The 18,303-nt window shown below is 38.3% G+C and overlaps 1 protein-coding gene across 2 annotated transcripts in view; it reads left to right on the top strand.

Moving 5' to 3' along the window:
• The window catches only part of PDGFC (platelet derived growth factor C), a 120,870-nt gene that overhangs the window by 73,089 nt on the left and 29,478 nt on the right, over positions 1-18,303 (top strand). For both annotated transcript variants that reach the window (XM_083835113.1, XM_083835112.1), the window contains exon 4: positions 14,587-14,767. In XM_083835113.1, coding sequence (XP_083691239.1) covers positions 14,587-14,767 — 181 coding nt within the window. The remainder of the gene's footprint in view (positions 1-14,586; positions 14,768-18,303) is intronic.

An 18,303-nucleotide genomic window follows, 5' to 3' on the forward strand; every position in this document is an offset into this window, starting at 1 on the left:
GAATAGATTGAGATTATTTTGTTGATGGTACGGGTACATACATCTCTGCAAAATGCAGTCACTTCAGTCTTGTGCACTTTGATTTCAGCTTGTACGCTTTGATTTAGAAAAAAGTTACGAGCAAACAATTCCCCACGAAGCGAAGCAAACACAAAAGAAGGACCCAGTCTCCTAGCTGTTTCATGGAGCGTTGTTCAGATGATAGAACTGCTGGTAAATTTTCCTTACATAACGGAATTTCTAGCTAGCAGAGGCATACTGGATTTACATTCTGCATGTCCGGCTTTTCTGGTGAAGAAAAGCAACTTTTCTTTTGCTGATGTGACAGTTCATTATTTTCATGATGCTAGCCCCTCAACGCTGTTTTAATCATTAGGCCATTAGACTTCTGTGCCTGACAGCTCCTATCATCGGGGAGGTGCCATAACTCTCCTTGACCAGGAGGGATTGATTTTTTGCTCAATTGTTGCTTGTTTCTGTAATTGTTGCTTTCTGTCTCTGAGAACATACATGGTCTTCATGGAGGAAAGCTGTATCTGTGCCTTCCTGACACAGAGGAGTTTATCACAAAGCTTTTATCACTGTATGCTATGCTTGCCTTTACCAGGCAGTCTGATGTTGTGACTGGGTTGTACATCGCAGAGTTACATCACAAAACTGCAATAAGAAAAGAAAAAAATATCCTGCCTACATTAGTAACGTGCGCCAAACTCACCCTTGCTGTGCACAGAATGGCAATGGTTGTTCATCTCAGTGGTGGTGGCAGCTGTTCTTTCTAATTATCACATGATTTCAGTCTGTTTGACTTTTATTATATCTAATAAAAGGGAAATGTGTCTCAAATTCAAAGTGCAATTACTGTAGATAAGATTATAAGGATTACAATATACAAGTGGAATGTGGAACTGACAGACTGTTGAATACTTGATGTCACCTGAACATCATCTTCATTTTAGGATAGGTGTATTCATTTCCATGTCTCTTCAGTCCTTTAATAACTCCAAGTATGAACTATAGTCTGTTCTGTAGGCTTTTCTTTGTTTTTGTTTGAGACTTTTGGCAGCTGCAAACGTGAATCTGTTGATGCAGGTAAATGCTTCACTTAGAGAACTATAAAAGTTTTGAAAGAACCCCCAAACTTCTCTGGTTAATGTGCAGTATGTAGAACTTTTGCTTGAAGAAAATTAGGAAACCTGAAGGCAGCTGTCAGTGGTAACATGGGATAAAATCTTTGAGTAGTACTGTGGCTCTTGCGCTCCTCTCACATGAAATTAAATGCTTAACTCTTAATTCCAGGAATGTTCTTCCTCTGAGGTTAATTAAGATGATGCTCTAAGATGCAGAGCCATGTGCAATAAATTCGCTACCTCCCTTTTCCATAACGTTTCTGTAAGCTGCTTGCCTTCACTTCAGGTCTTTTGACCGAACTGCACCCAAGCTGTTCCCTTCCATTCTGGGAACATCAAAGGTCTTTGGCAGAAACCATCATCCAAACTGCTTAACAGTCCTGTATGTTCCTATTGAATGTAGTGTTAGGAAAGTGTTGATAAGGGTTAAAAATTTTGAAGATTTGACTTAGTCTAACAAGGCTGAAACAAGTGTATTTAGAAGAAACATAAAGACATTGTCCGTAGTCAGTGGCTATGAAGAAGGAAAAAATTTGCTTAGCTGTCTTTTTGACATAAATTTTGTCAAATGCATACTATGCAGTGGTGAGTTATGGTAAACACAATAAAAAGACTAAACATTTTGTTACATAATCTTCTAAAGGGAGCTTTCCGTGTAATATAAGACCCAATGAGTAACTTAGAGCACATGGAGCTTCCTTTCTTGTGATTGCAAGATTATCTCTCCATCTAACCTGTAGAGTAAAATACAAACGCATAGCTGCAGCTCCAATGTGATTCAGTAAAAAAGATGATTGGTGTTCCACTTCTGTTTGGCCCACATCTTGGAAGCACCTAACTGCATCAACAGAGCACGTGCATGAAAGAATAAATCCAGCATCTTTTTCTTCTGGAACCTGCAGGGGGAAAAACAAAACAAAACAAACAAACAAAAAACAACCTCATATTATCTGGTTTTGCTTTGAGAGCATTGTAGAGGCAGTATTAACGTATGTGCTAAGAACAAACTATCAAGCATGGATTCCAAATGAAATGCATCCTCTCAACATTTGATGTCTCCTTGCTGTCTGATGGTCTTAAATGCTTCTGGCGGATATTTTTATTTCAAAGGACAGTGATTACAGAGGGTGAAGTTATCCCTTTGGTAGGTAAAAAGTTTAAGTTGGCATTGAATAACTGGACAAAGACCTTTAAATAACTGTATTTAAAGAGGAATGGGTGCAGATAATGTTTATGGTGACCCATGTCACTAAGTAGCTGGGCTTTTTTTTTTCCTGTCTCATTTCAAGGTTGGAGGGATTGCTGCTGCCACTTCTATTTGAAAATTCAGAAAACAGTGAGGAATCCCCCCAGAATCTCTAAGGCTTCAAATGTGTTACCGTGAAGATCAGTCCTTAAAGCTCTTTTCTTACCGCTATTGCCTTGGAATTTCAATGTGTTCAACTGCAGCCACCAAGTCCTTGTGATATTCTGTGCACATAGATGGGCTGGGTTCTGCTTAGATGACTGTACTTATCTGTGATACTTAAATGTCTCCTTCATCATTATCTATATAACAAGTTCAGCAAAAGTAAAATCATATTAAAGTTAAAATTCATTGTAGCTGTGTTCTATATTTAGATCCATTTGGATAGAAACTACTCAATTATTCATCAACTAATCAAACTAATTCAATTCAATAGCTGAAATTATAAAAAAAGCATATGAGCTCTCATTCTTCAATACACAATTTCTTTTTACCCTTTTCCCCCCCCAACATATAAATTCCTTGTCAATCACTTTTATTCAAAATCTGAAACAGGGTCATATAATTTAAATGGCCAGGAGGAGTTCTAGTATTCAAGTGCCTTAGATTAATTGAAATACTGATAGGAAAGAACTGTTATGAAACAAGTGATTTAAGCTGAAGTCCTTGGTAGCAACATAAAGGTTTTACAGCTGGCAGGAAGGTGGCATTTTAGGAACAGTGTGTAGAAAATGCCATGAAACTTGAGTCAAGGTGGAGTAATTTCTCTGGTGATTGATTTTTTGTTGTTGATTTTTAGTTGCTTGTTCCATTTGATGCAAGACAACTGAATAGCGGTACCATTTCAAGAGAGGCTTCAACGCTGAATTGATTCAAAGGGAGGATGAGAATGGGCTGTAGGAATCAAAGTTTTTTAGAACTTAAATTAATTTGGGGCCAGAGTTCTTTGTTTATCCAAAACTTGTTCTTTTACATGAAAAGAAAAAAGATCAGAACTGCAGAGGTTATTTCTTTCATATGAGTTCAATTGTAGCAATATAATTTCAATTTAATGAATGCAGAGGAATCCAATACACTTGTGCATCCTGGTTTCTTATGTTTTGAAGAAAAAATGAGTGTTTTTCTGCATCAAAAGAAGTAAATGGATCTGTTTCTGTATGTCTGGATTAGGCACATTTCAGAAATTAAATACAAGGAAAATTGTTTCTTATTCTGCATTCATTGGACACAATTGTGGTTCCTGTTATTTATTTACTTTAGAAGGGCCTTTCTTTTGCCTTTCCCATGGTTCCAGTAAAATTGTCTCTTTGATTACTAAGTGATCATTTGTACAGTAACTCATCTTTCAGCTGGTCCCGTTTTGCTGTTTAACTACTGCCAGTAGTTGATGCTGGCAGAGGTGTGTACCATACCCAGCAGAGGCTGCAGTTGGTGGAAGCTCTGGACTGGTCAAGGTGGAGTGAAGCCTTTCCTAAGCTCCTGCCCTGCTGAAACTCTGCAATGCAATTGCCATGGTACACTTGAAGTAGATGGATTCATAGAAAGGAAAGAGAATCATGATTAAACTCATGGCACAAGACAAAAATAATACCAGATTTTGTAATCCAAACTTGGCTTCTAATTATAAGTATTCTTTTAGGTTCTCTACTGCATATTAAAATTTTCTGGATACCATTTGTGTGATAACAATTTTTTAAATGTAACAAAGCAGACATCAAAGACAGTAAAAGAAGATTAAAAACTTGAAGACCAAAGTATAGTGCAGTTATAACTGAGACCGCTCTATAAAACACAGTTCTTAAGCTTCTGAAAGATTAAATTTGGTTCCACAGCAATGGTTTATAGCTGCAAAACTGTACTCTCTAAGCAAATCAAAGCTCATGAAGACAAAGGGAATTAGAAAAAGGTGCTTCTCTGGCCTGAATGGGAGGACAGTGGAGGTGGCATGCCACGATCAGGAGCACATGCTGCACAAACCTAGGGGCTGTCACGGCATTCTTGCCCACCCACATTTTTCCTCCATTAATGTAAATCCAGTGTTCGTTTTTAGAATCTGCCATTGCTACAGGACCCTATAATGGCTATTATTTCACAAGTAATTTAAAATCTATTTTCACAGCCCAGATGAGTGTTAGGAGAGTGATTGCTGACGAGTGGGCAGTTGACATAATCCCTTACTCCTTTTTCACACCAGAGACTACACTCGTTGACTTAGAAAACATTTTAGGCTCCTTAAAATTCCTTCCTGGTCCTCTCAATCTCAAGCGAGCTGTTTGAATAAAGTAAACTGTGTCCACAGTATCAAAATATTTTTGTAAACGATCCTAATCCTAATTTATTGCTTCTAAAATTGTTTCACGTTACCGTAGTTGGCTCTGTTTCTGACGGCGTGGGTTGAAGTTATTTTCTTTGAAAACGAGCGTGGCACAGCCGGGTCTTGCTTCTGTCTGGGGTGCTCTGGGAACAATTACTGTTGATGGAGTTCCCCTGCTCCCTCCCCGCTGCTCCTGAACAGATAGAGGTAAATGAGCGCTGGGAGCGCTGCATGGCTGCCCGAGCTCCGGGATGTGGGCACATGGTGCAGCCACCTGCACCTCCCAGCGTGCTTCTCCTCGGTCCCCGATGTCAAGAGAAATGTGCGCTACAAAGGCCGGCCCAGCAGCACAAGCTGAAGTTACTGTGGGTAGTGTCTCAGCATTTCAGTTTGTGCATAGCACGTGCTCCTTCCCTGAGGTTTTTTCTGGTTACTGGAAGTCTAAGTATGGTTAAGCCCGTAGGCTCGCTGTCAGGTTTATGGGCAGCTTTCTCCTGCCTCATCAGCAGGAATAGCAGGCATTCCTGCTCTTCTATTCCAAGGCAGACAGTTGTTTCCTCACCTGTTACTCAGCTTTTCTTTTTTTCTCTTCCCACCTCTTCCTCCCTGTGTTTTCTTCCTGCTCTTGCTCCCTTTGGCTACACACTGTGGTCGCCTTCTTTGCCTAGCATCAACATTATAACAAAGTTGCTCAAATGAAGGTGTAGTTAGAGAGCAGCACCAGCAAATATATAATGCAATTTACATCAATCTGTTGCTGTCAGATTATCAGGATATTGGAGAAGATGCCTGTGAGATTGCAAAAAGCAGAATTACTTATCCTGAAAAAGGACAGATGGTCATGTGTGAGTGTCCTGGGGTGTTTACAAGGTCAACTAAATAGATCTCTTCCCCTTTCTGACACTAACAAGAACAGGGAGACCAGTAAACTAGCAACAATTATTAGGAAATACTGTTTCATACTAGCCTCCGATTCATATGCTGTGGGTGGATTAAAAGTAGGTCTGCATAATATTATGACCATAAACTTACATCTAGGTATAAACCAAAGTGAGAGGAAACTCTGTTCATGCTTTAGGTGTAAACTGATCTCCTGCTAGGGTTGGGGACAGGTTTTTTCTGCCTTGTGCAGTATTTTGCAACTCCTCAGTTACATTACAGGGATTTTTCACTTTCTATTCAAGTAGCAATTATGAGCCTGTCCTGAAGCAGGATATTGGACTTTGTGATAAATGGTCTGTGCTGGATTGGTAAATCCTGCATGCTACTGTGGCAGGCAGGAGACCATATGTAACTGCATCACCGAACAAAAGAAATAAGTGTTATAATTTAAATACACATAGATATTCCATTGAGGCAGGCAGGAAGGAGGAAAAAGGAAGAGGGGGGTAATGCTGCTGTGTCATTGGGGGTGCTGGAGGGAAGGGGTGCTACCTGCACTGCCCTGGGAGAATCTTCGCAAGCTTAAAATGTCCCTTAGGAACGTCTTTGTTGGTGTAGTAAATTTCTAAAATTTACTCTTGAATATTCTTAAGAAATTGCTTAGCCAGTATTTTTCACATCACTGACTGGAGCCAAAGGTGCATTTCAGGATATAAGAGTTGTGCATAAAGGAAAAATTACCATTACGGGATACTAGACTAAATATTGAAAATGCTGCTTGAAAAAAACAAAGATAAAAACATAATTATAGGTTGAGAGAAGCAGAAAGAGGTACACTGACTATGGTGAACAGCGTGAGTACAGGTAGAAGCTTACAGTAGACTGGAAAGAATTCTTTACAGCATTGACTGTTGATATGAGCTCTGAGCTCCACCAGTGTTTTTGGTTTTCTACAAAATACTAATCTGTGTAGAAAGAACATGTGATTTTTATGATCACTAAGCTAAAATGATTCCCAAGCTAAAATACTCTATAGGGTTTGCAGAGGAATAGTAGGTGAATATTACTAAGGCATTAAGTTCTCCAAAATCTGCAGAGCTCAGTACTGTATAATGTAGGATGCTTACTGAGCTGGTACGCTACGTGGGGGCAATGGGGTGCCTCTTTATGAAGGGAAGTGTGCTCTGGAGAGTATGGTGCCCAGTGCAGTAGGACCCTGAACTGACGGCCGTTTCCATGTGGTGTTATACTATAAGTACCTGGAAATAGTAAGTTGTCCCACTGTTCCATTTCGGGGGGGAAGGCCAGAAATACCAGTGTGCAGCAGAATAAGAATACTGTCTTAGCACCTTTTTTGTTACATGAATTATCTCTATTCACAACTAGTGCAGGATATTAAAGAAAATTGTGGTCCACACATGAGGTAGTAGCTGAAAACAGACAGATTGGAAGTGAAACAGTACAAGACATTATCCATTTTCTAGTCCTTGGGGGGGGGGAGGAATCCAAGTGACTTCTTGGCTTTTGTGGATTTTTTTCTTTTTTTTTTTATTTTTATTTTTTATTCCTTGTATTTTAGATGGCTACAGGATAATCTGTAGGCAGATTGCAAAGAGGTTAGCATACTAACCCTAAGTGGTTTGAACTTTACGGAGACTTTATTACCTGTGGAAACTTCATTTCCCAATGAAGGCCAAGATAAGGAGACTAGGGCATCGTTTGCAAGCTGACTCATATGTTTCTATTTGTATGTATTCTATAATTTTCCCAAATGCACCTTTGATGTATAGTAATATTAATGCTGAAATGAAATTTCATGCACTTTGTTTGTTTGTTTTGTATCTCTGTTCAACTCGTAGCATGCAATCGATCTTTATTATACAGCTGAACGTGCTGTATCCTGAGTGGCATAGGAAATACCTGTCAGTCTTTAATGCAAAGAAGTTAAATAGTGATAGCTTCTAAGAAAGCCAGCAGTCAGTCTTTTAAAAGGAACAGTTGGGAAACCATCTTCTTCCTTTCTTATGTCCGCTTTTTATATGCATGATTATAGTGTCTTCTTCTGTATCCTAGGGTAGTTATTCAAGTGATGGAGAAAAAATTATCGATAGAAGTTATACCAGTACAAATTAGGTTGTGGCACAGGCTATCTAGGACTGAATTCTGTGGTTGCTGTATTCCTGAAAGTACATATTTGATCTGTATGACAAGGTTAATATGCTTAAATAATTACAGGGTTGCTGTCTGAATACAGAATTGTTTTGGTTTAGAGTTAATGCCCCTTTCTCCCCAGAAGGCAAAAGTTACCTGTGGTCTGTGGTATTCATGGGCTTCAGCTGGAGATGCTCAAGCGCTTACCAGTGCATGTAGGTGCCAGTCGGGATTTATTCTCTGAATGTGTTTTTGTGCCAAAGTGCTATTCATCAGGGCAAGGACATGTTTTCAGCGGTTGTTTTTTTCTCCATCCAGTGTGTTGTCACCAAGTGGCAACAGCTACCCGACAAACAGTAGGTGTCTCAGCTTCACGTGATGCCCCAAGTTTTCAGCAGATCCACAGAAAATCGAAATGTTTCCTGGTAGACAGGAGCGTAGTTATGCAACAGTTAATTGAAATCGAACGACCAGTGGATCCTTTTCTTTTCACAAAAAGCATTCAGCTGTTCGAAGAGTTGAATTCTGGGGTTTAAACCCTGTCTCATTTTTCCCTTTTGCTTGCAGCATTGTAAATGTAAACCACTTAGATTACGAGCGTATACAGTGAATGAAGGGAAAGAAAACTGTAATATGAGGATTAAACTTTTCTTTTTAATGTATCCTAAATAACAAGGTAGAGATACAGAAGGAGTTGTGCGGTTATGGTAGGAGCCTCAGGCTGTAACTAATCAGTACGAGGAAAGATTAGAGAGAACCATGGCAACCCTATAACATTTGTGAATGAATCTGTGTTTCCATAAGGCACTTCCTAGCGTACAGGGCTGCATATTCTAAAATAGATGTATTCAGAGTAGGTTGGCGCAGAAACTACAATCCATATTTGGTGAATGGCAGTTAGAAATGTTCTCTGTTTATACCTTGAGTATCTTCATTTCATGGAAAATGTAGGCATGGCAGGATGCTTCGTTTTTTATATAATATACTCATTTGCTGTATTGGCTGGAAGTGATGCTTGTGTATAATTAAACATCATTTTCTGAGAATGAAAAGCTGACCTCATCACTTATTTATTTGGATTATTTCTGGGTATGCTGTTTCTTAACAGTCACCATTAAAACACAGTATGTGTAGGATCAGCAAATGCAGTTAAAACTGTGAAAGTTTATTGCATGTCAAATCATTGCTGTGTCGACATCTTTTCTGTTTTTACGTTAAAACATCAAGCACGACAGAAATTGTCAGCTGCTAAGTGGAACGTGACTCATTTCTCAACTGTTGGATAATCTGCAACCTTTGCAAAGCGAAGGCACTGCCAAGTCCTCCTTGATGAAGGATAAAGGCTGGGGGAAATTGCCAATGCTCTGGAGTCCTATGGCTCTGGGAGCCTCTTTTTCAGAGCTTCCTTTTGGAAAGACAAGATGGAGAGGGAATAATTTAAATACTAAACATTTCATATCTGGTAGTCTTTGACAGAGAGTTTTCTTCCAATATCCTGTTGTTACTGTCGCTCGAAGTAGCCCCCAGTCAAAATTTTCTGTTAATGTAGAGTGGGGTCAGCTTTACTGAAGTTTTACTCTGCGCTGAGTACTTGCTGATGCTGCCACAGGGTCAGCACTTCAGACAGTGAGCCCTCTCCCTTCCCTTCCTCCTGGAAGTTTTGCTTTCTGTGCCAGAAGAGTTTTTTTCCTCTGCCACCTGGGTGGCGAGTTGAGTTATTAATAGTGAACTTGCACAAATGTGCACCCTTAGAGGTTTGTGATTTCAGGAACTTCGCATTTACTTCTTGTTGGACTGATGGGCCAGTCTTTTCTAGTCCACAGTTCTTCAGGTGGATATGGTGTACTGGCAATAAATACAAAACAGTATGAAGTAAATTAATGCACTTGGAATGATAACAAATTAAATAACCATTCCAAGTCTTGCAAATTTGGGTGGCAGGTGGTTGTACTGTGTGGCCACATCAGAGGAAAAAATTACCACAAGTAAGATTTCCTCTCACACAAACTGAAAAATAGTGCATAAGTGCCTGCACTGTAACTAACTGTTTAATTTCTTATCTCATTTTGATTTTTATTTCACATGATGTATCTTGTCTCTCTGTGCCTCAGTCTTTAAGGAAAACTACCTCAGAGGGAGCGGTAGTATGGGTAACAGCAAAGAACTTCTCCTTCTAGGGGTCCTTGCATTTTCTCTGCTCTTTATCATGAGCTTTGCATTCTCCATGTCTCATCATCCATTTTTGCTGGAGATTTTACGATGCATCAATCTATGGGCAACAACAAGGCTGGTTAAACAGATTGGGTCTGCCATTAGATACCGTGGACCTGAGTGCCTCTGTCATGCCCCACTATTCCCCTTTCCACCCAAATAAACATGAATTTTCCCAATAAAGTGTTACTGGAGATCTCAGTTGATTGAGGAAGGCTTCCAGAATTTTTTACAAGTGAGGCAGGCAAACTTTAAAAAATAAATATAATAATAAAAAAAACCCTTCAAGCTAAATGCTTGGCCTTCCTTTCTTTCTTTCTCTTATTTCACAAAGAGCAGTATGATTACTTGCAGCTGTGATTTAAGTGATCTAAGAGGTGAAGACCATGTGAGGTTTTGCCAGTACCTTGACACTTCTGTCTATACAGCCATACAGTCTAGCTTGAATGATGGAAACTAAAAGTTCTATTCCGTAGGAAATTTAAATATTTCAGCAATAAAAATGAAAATTATTTCAAATACTAATGGCAGAGGAAGAGGAAACTTTCCTTACAAAATTTGGTTTGGAAAAAGATAAAAACGATATTTTCATGATGACAGTTTTTAGTAATTTCCATTGTTTCCAAAACTGAAGCTGCCCAAATATAAACCATCTAAGTTCTGTTCAATAACAGTTTGTCTGGTGAACTGCCAGAATACCTTAGATGCTTTTGGCTCAAGTCTGAGGTAGGTATTTTGTTTTGCTGTCACCAGGAAAACCTTGAAATTCCATATGCTTTAAAACAAACTGGAATAGAAATAATGCGGCATCCCACAGGGGAAAAAAATGACAGGGATTGTTATCAACTTCCTTTTTCTTAATTAAAAAAAAAAAGTCAGTGCTTATCAAATGGGGAAGGAAAAATAAATTTCACTTTTCTCAAGCTGTTCTCATGGGTGTTCTAGATTTTTGTCTAGCACTTCTATTAAAGATGGAAAGATCCAGTGTCACTGATACAACAAAATGTTTTACCATGTGGGTTTCTGCACCTTACATTCATTGATATATTTGTGGGATTCTGAAGGCATAGGGAGGCTGCGCAAAGGTCACAAAACTTTAAGCCAAGGTAAACAGCCTGTCAGAAAACGTTTAGCAAATGACAGTGCAAACCACAGAAAAATAGAGAAAGGAGAGGAAAACACATTCCCTTGGAAAATATATTTCCTGGTTGGAAAGGCATTGAAGTTCAGAGCTCCTTATATTGCTTCTTTGTCCTTTTCAAATAAATTGTTTTGTTCAGGTTTTTAATGCAATTCAGGGTCCTGGGCATCTCAGCCTTAGGGAAAAGGAATACACATTCTGCATCAGATATCTGGGAGGGCATTATCGACATTGTGACTAAGGGCAAAAGCATCTTTCATCATGGGAAAGGAGATGAGACTACTCAAATTTAATATTTGAGTAATGTATTGAACATAGATGCAGCACAAGAGCATTTTTTCAGTCATTGTGCCAAAGAAGGTTGTGTTTTCTGGTTTGTACACTGCACAAAAAAGAAGGATTTTTGGTTTCAACATGGATTTTAAGTTTTTTTTTTTAACTCCATTACAGGTAGAAAATGTATTTTCAATTCTAGATTATTTATCCTGCTTTTCTTGCTTTTTGAGGAGAAGCTTCTCTTTATGGGGAGATAGTTTTGGATGGCTGTGATGTCCCTGCTGCTCTTTAGCCCTGTGACACAAAGCCGCAGCACAGTGCACAGCAGTCTTGTTAACACTAAAGCATCCAAACCTCTTTATTTTGTTGTGTTTTGCAGCAAGTTCAAACTTCAGTCAACATGTGCAGTGCTAGGAGTTCTCAGTTGCACAGAAGATCCTTTTGGCAGTCTCTTGCAGCATGTTCAACCTAGATAACCGATGGGAATAAAGTTAGGGGTTAAAAGTGTCATGATGTCCAGGAAATGCGTGAGGGTCTCTCTTTTTGTTGATGTAGACTGAGTTCCTAAAGATTTGCCTGCGTCTGTGTCCAGAAGTAAGAAACCAGTACTCATATCTCATATTTGCTTTTGAAAACAGAAACTTCGTCTACAAGCACCAAACCTGTTTGTTGAACAAACAAACGAAAAAGGCAAAACAACAAAACCCATAAATCGTCTACATGTCCTGAGGGAGACTTCAGAGAAAGGGAACAATCATTGTAAACCACTTAGTGCTGTATGCACTGTATCAAGTTGCCATGAGAAAGTTACGTTTGACTGGCTTATAAAGTAGGTTTTAGTAAATCCCTCAAACAGGGGTTTTGGCAATTGTGCACACTTGGGTGCAGAACTCGCGAGTGCTGTAGTGCTGAGAGTACGTCTGGATCGATCCCTTGGAAACAAGTGGGTTTCTGAGGGTCAGAATGGTATTAGGGTGGGAGAGGGTGACTGAGAAACAACACAGCCAAGGTGGGACTGATAACACTGAAAAAATTGGAAATGATTATGATTACAAAAGACAGATTGCTTACAAATACCACATACAGAGATCAAGGAGAGAACGACCGAAGTTAAAATCACAGAGAAACAGAGTTATCTGGACCTGGTGGGTTTTTCAGAAAGCTGGCTTTTGTTTGGGTTTTTCAGAATCTCCTCTAACTTGTGTCTCAACTAATAGAATTAGGGTTTAAACTATGGAATTTGAATTTGTCTTTTACTTCAGGGGTCCCATTAGACCAATGGGTGCAGCAGAAAGTGCTGCGTACGTTGTGGTAGCAGCACTGATACCTGTACTGTGCCTAAACCCCCAAACATCTTCAGCTTAAGTTGATAAACATAATGATTAACTTATTCACTCCTTACAAATCAGAAAAGTAGATAGAGAGGAGTTATTTGATTCTTTTAACTAGAAAAATAAAAAGGTGGTTATTGTTGGAAATTTTGTAACCTGATCTTAAAAAATAAAATAAAATTCAGTGCTCAAAATCAATTTGATAAATACGGTGAACTCTGAAGTCGCAGTGCAATTAAATGTACAAGTTGCCTTTGTGATATGTTGTATACCTGATCATAAAGTAAAAACAGTGGCGGATCAGTTAAAGGAATTAGTGGTTTGAGGGGAGAAAAAAAAAAAAAAAGGTGGTTATGAAGTAATTAGTATCATAAGTTCAACAAAGATTTAAAACTGTAGTACATGGCAGTAATACATTTTGAACACACTTAATTAGAAATGAATGCAATGAATATGCTCATTAAGTGGAAAAAATACTGGTCCTTTAAATGGAGATAATAAATGTGCAAGTCAGTCTTGCACAAACATGCAACACAAGAATTTATTGCCTGCTGTCTAACCTAGGGAACTGGGAATCATTATAAAGATTAGCTTTACTGAAAAAAAAAATCCAGAAAAAGCTTCAATACAAAATGTTTAACGTAATAATTTTCACGTTGCTCGGTGTGTTTGGCTGTGTGTGTGTGTTTTCATTTTCAGAATGTGGATATTTGCTGTCATCAGAAGTAGGTCTGTCTGTACCCTCGGAAAGGACCGGGGGATATTTACCAGTTTAGATTTCCGCGAGAGGTGTCCTCAATGCGTGGCAGGACCTGAAAGAGAGCGCAGCAGCCCCACAGAGCGGGAGGCTTCCCCCGAGCAGGCCGCAGTGGGGCAGTGGCGGCGGTCGCCCTCTCTCACCAACACTCTCCTGCCTTCCTCAGCCTCTCCGGGTGCTGCGCGGCTCAGAGCTTTTCAAGCTCCAGCAGGGGAAAAGTGACTGAAATTCCTACTGTTTATTCTGTCAGTAGGCAGCTGGGGAGCTGACATGAAACAGGTTAAAATATTAAAACCAGACATGCCTTCTAGAGCAGTGGCTTTCAGTGTTTTTATGACTTGAGAAGCCCCTAAACATTCTGCAGGGGAAGCGAGGACCTTTGCGGGGCGTATTTAAGCTTATGGATGACAACTGACTGGCGTTTCTTACTTACCTTTCATGGAGCTATTTGAAGTTCACGGATCCCCAGGGATACCCAGACCACACGTTAAAAACCAATGAAACTAAATCAAACCATGTACGTTTCATTCTTTTAAAGCTCCCAACCCATATATCTCGTCAGTAGTACCAAAATAGCAGGTTCTTTCTGACACGTGGTACATTTAGGTCTTTGCTTCACAAATGTCTCACTGGGATATGCGTAAGCTTGAAATGTGCTTCCAAGTTTCCCTAAACCACCTTAACCTCCTGGAGCCTGCTCACCACTATTACAAGAGGGCAGGTTTCAGTACCAAAAAGCCACTGAATTTTCCCTGGTAACATGCAGTATATTTCTAGTGATATTGCAGTATGAATTACTGTGCCAGGCTTAAGCAATTTCAGTTTTTTCTCTGACTTCATTCTGCCCTATCCTGTATATTGTAATTGTTTCCCATAAAAGGAACAAGCAGTCGTACTCACGTTCAGTCGTACTCATGTTCAAAGTGCTAACTTAGCTCTTATTTTTTTAACCTCATTGCATGATTTTATTATGTATTTAAGCCAGTGGCAACTTGGAAGCTACGTTTAAAATAGCTGGCTTTGATAGCATACTTGTAGCATTAAAAAATAATAATAAAAAATGCAAGCTGCAGAGTCAGTCTGTTTATTAAAAGAGGAAGTTTATGGAAATTTACCAGTAAATAAACATGTAATTTTCTTTTCTGTTCAGGTATGACTTTGTAGAAGTTGAAGAGCCTAGTGATGGCACTGTTTTAGGGCGCTGGTGTGGTTCCAGTAGTGTGCCAAGCAGACAAATCTCCAAAGGAAACCAGATCAGAATAAGATTTGTGTCTGATGAATATTTTCCTTCTCAACCTGGATTCTGCATCCATTATACACTTCTTGTGCCAGTAAGTAACATGTTTCAGGATTGGAGCATTTCAGGAAAACAAAATCTTTGAAGTGGTAGCTCAAAAGAATCTTTGCAAAGTTTAGGATTAATTACTGTTTATTTCTCAATAATAACAATAATGAATAATCTGTCTTCCAGAATTGTACATGTTGTTTCTGTCTTTTAACTAACCAAGTGTTCTTGTGGTTCGTCTTGGATGGCTTTGGACTGGGAAGTTGTGGGCTCGGTTGTTTATGTGGAAACTTGAATAAAATGTTTGCATTCCTAATACAGTATTGTGAAAAAGCCACTTTTTTTTTTTTTTTTTTTTGCTTTGAGAAGAAGAAAAATCAGCATAAGAAAAATCAGCTGCATGACACTTAAAGGGCATTGGGAAGTTACAAAGAAGACTGAAGAAATTAATGTTCTTGTTAGTCAGCTGCTTCATACACAGCCAAATGATTATACCTAGTTCAAAAAAAAAAAAAAAGTTGTTATTCTCCTGAATATTTTTACTATAGTGACAAAGTAGAAAATGCATAATACTCAATTTCCACTGCATTTTTCCTGAAAAATGTACTTTAGACTTCTCTCGAATGTTGGTTAACACTTGTAACTCACAGGTACTAAACACTAGTCACTGCCTAAAATATGGGTATTTTTACCGTCAGCAAATTTGTCACTTGGTGGGGAAAAAAAAAAAAGTAAAAGATCTCTGATAGCAAAGCAATGTTTATAGATTATTGAGGATGAGATAACATTCTGAAGCATCAGGATGCAGTGGAACAGGAGCTGACATGTTTTTACAGAATAGATATTCTGTATTTAAAGAGAGTGAAGAATATTTTTAAATTCCTCATAATTCACTTTGTGAATCTCCTAAGTCATCTTGTGGTTTGTGGTATTTGGTTGGTCGGAAATATCTGCAAACTCAATAAAAAATTGATCAAAAGAATCCATGTTTTAACCTTACTGACATGTGCTTCACTCGATGCATTTGGCTTGCTTACTGCTATTGCCATTTTGCATTTTCCCCTCTTTTCCTCCTTTGCAAAACTTCAGTTATGGAGAAGAAGCATAGAATAATTCTGTGCATCTATTCAACAATACATAATCTTATAGATAATACATTTAGTATACTGATAATGATGTAAGTGAAGTGTAGTAGTATATATACATGCTATTTCATGTTGTATTCCTGTAAGTATTTGTAAATATTTAGGCCTAACTAAGTATTATACCTGAAACGATTACGGGCTTGATCTGCATAATTCTCTCTCTTGTGAGTTGGACACTTTTGTTAGTAGAATAGTATGACTGATTGATGATGAATTTTGAAATTAAATAAAATGTCAGTCGGCATGCAAACCAGCTTGGAGTATGGCTGGGTTTAAGCTCTTTTTATAACAGAGAACAGAAGTTAATAAATATGTTACTTTTAGAAAATGGTAAAAGAAAAACACTAAATAGATGCTTTGTGTGGGCTGAGGCCAGATTTCATTGTAGGTGCCCTCCAGTATTACATCCTATCTCCTACATGTCTATCTGACTTATGTATGATCCAATTTTTGTGAAATGGATTGAACAAATGCACCTAAAAATACCAAAATGTAAGTATAATTATCTTCAGTGCAGGACTCAGTTTGCCATCAAGTTGCACCAGGGAAGGTTTAGATTGGATATTAGGAAAAATTTCTTCACTGAAAGGGTTGTGAAGTATCGGAACAGGTTGCCCAGGGAAGTGGTTGAGTCACTGTCCCTGGAGGTTTTCAAAAGACATGTAGGTGTAGTGCTGAGGGACATGATTTAGTGGTAGACTTGGCAGTGCTAGGTTAACAGTTGGATATGGTAATCTTAGAGGTCTTTCCCAACCTAAATGATTCTATGATTTAAATTATCAACAATTCAAAATAATTTTACTCTTCAAAATATTTAGATCATTAACGCTGAACATTTATTCAGTAGACAAAAAGAGCTGGGGTTGTAGGATGCATTTTTTTAGTCCCTCTTTCCCTCCAATAATAAAGTTTACATGCATAAGAATTACACATACAAACTGCTGCAGAAACCAAGCTATTTTCTGTCTCACATATGTAACAGGCAAGAGCAGCCCCTTTCCTGTCACAGGAATTCAAAGCTAGCTTCAAAATGCATGGTATAACAACAGGTTTGTGAGAATTAATTTCCCAATCTCTTTAATGGAGAGATTTTTCTTGAAAATTTATGTTTTAATAAGCCATACAAAATACAATTTCACATTTCAGGTTGCATAATTAACTGACTGGATTGTAAATGCAGTCTGTATTAAGTTTCAGGATTAGATCTTCTGCTTCTTGTACCTAAAGCAATTGAAAAGTGAAAGTTGTGTTTTCCTTAAAATTGTAAGGCTATATTATCCTACCTTTCAAGATAAATTAAAATTTATAGTTGTCAGCTATAGGAATTAAGTGTAAATTTTAAATAATTATTGCAAAAACATCTGATTTGCTTAGTGATTCACTTATATGAATTGGTCCTAAACAGTTAATTTTTTTTTTTCATTTTTTAAAAGAAAGGGGGAGGGGTAGATGCCTGGTAGACTAGCAATGAGAGATTGTTTGGGGAGAAATGAAGCAAAACTGAAATAAAACAGTGCAAGCTTGTTTCTGTATTTGGAGGCCACACACAGAGAGGGGCACCGGACACATTTTCAGGTCTTTTAAAGAGCAAGAGGAATGGCTTTGTTTAAATCTCCTGTAATTTATCGTATATATATATTTTTACTTTGTATATTATATTTCAAACGAACTTTTTACATGATGAATAAGCAGGGGGAGAACGGCTATTGATCTGGTTACCTTACTTCTAGGATTTAGCCTCTCAAAAGGACTCCCAGCAGTTCTGATGTCGTTAGATGCAACATCATTTTATAGGATGGTTTAACACAGCATTATAAGGCACTGCTTAAAAGCAGTGCATATACTGTATACAAGCAGAATGCTTCCTGAGAAAATCATGAAGATTTCTTGAGGGTCTAGATAACTGCAGTTTAATTACTTGAATTTCTTCCAACTTAAATTGTGTAGTCTGAGTGCATCTAGAAGAATGTTCTACAATTTTGGTTAGCTCTCTTTGTTCTATAGCTGCAAGTTCATTTAGTCTGTAATACTATAAAGTGGAAGGAAGTATTGAAAAACCTTTTTCTGCTATGAAAATTTAGCTTGTGTTAATTTAAAATTCTCCTGCTACTTTCGGCACGACTGTTATTCTTAGGCACTCTTTTCATGTTATGCCCTGTCACTTAGTCAGCGCTTACTGGTGAGCTGCATTATTCACTAGGGGCTTCTTAGTGGTTGTTCTGCATTTTGACTGTTCAGCTATGCATTTATTAAAAGTTATGTATTTGGCACCAAAACCTCCTAGAAATTTACTGCAAAAAGCAATCCATATTTCTTTTCCTCTCCTCACTTGTCCCCAGTTACAACTCGAACCCATATAGTAGCCACATGCAATTGAGGGAAACCTTATAAACTCCTACAGTGTGTTGGAGCTTCAGTCTTCCTAGTGACTCGCTTA

Source organism: Anser anser (assembly GCF_964211835.1).
Source record: "Anser anser genome assembly, chromosome: 4".
In the NCBI taxonomy this organism is placed as follows: domain Eukaryota; kingdom Metazoa; phylum Chordata; class Aves; order Anseriformes; family Anatidae; genus Anser; species Anser anser.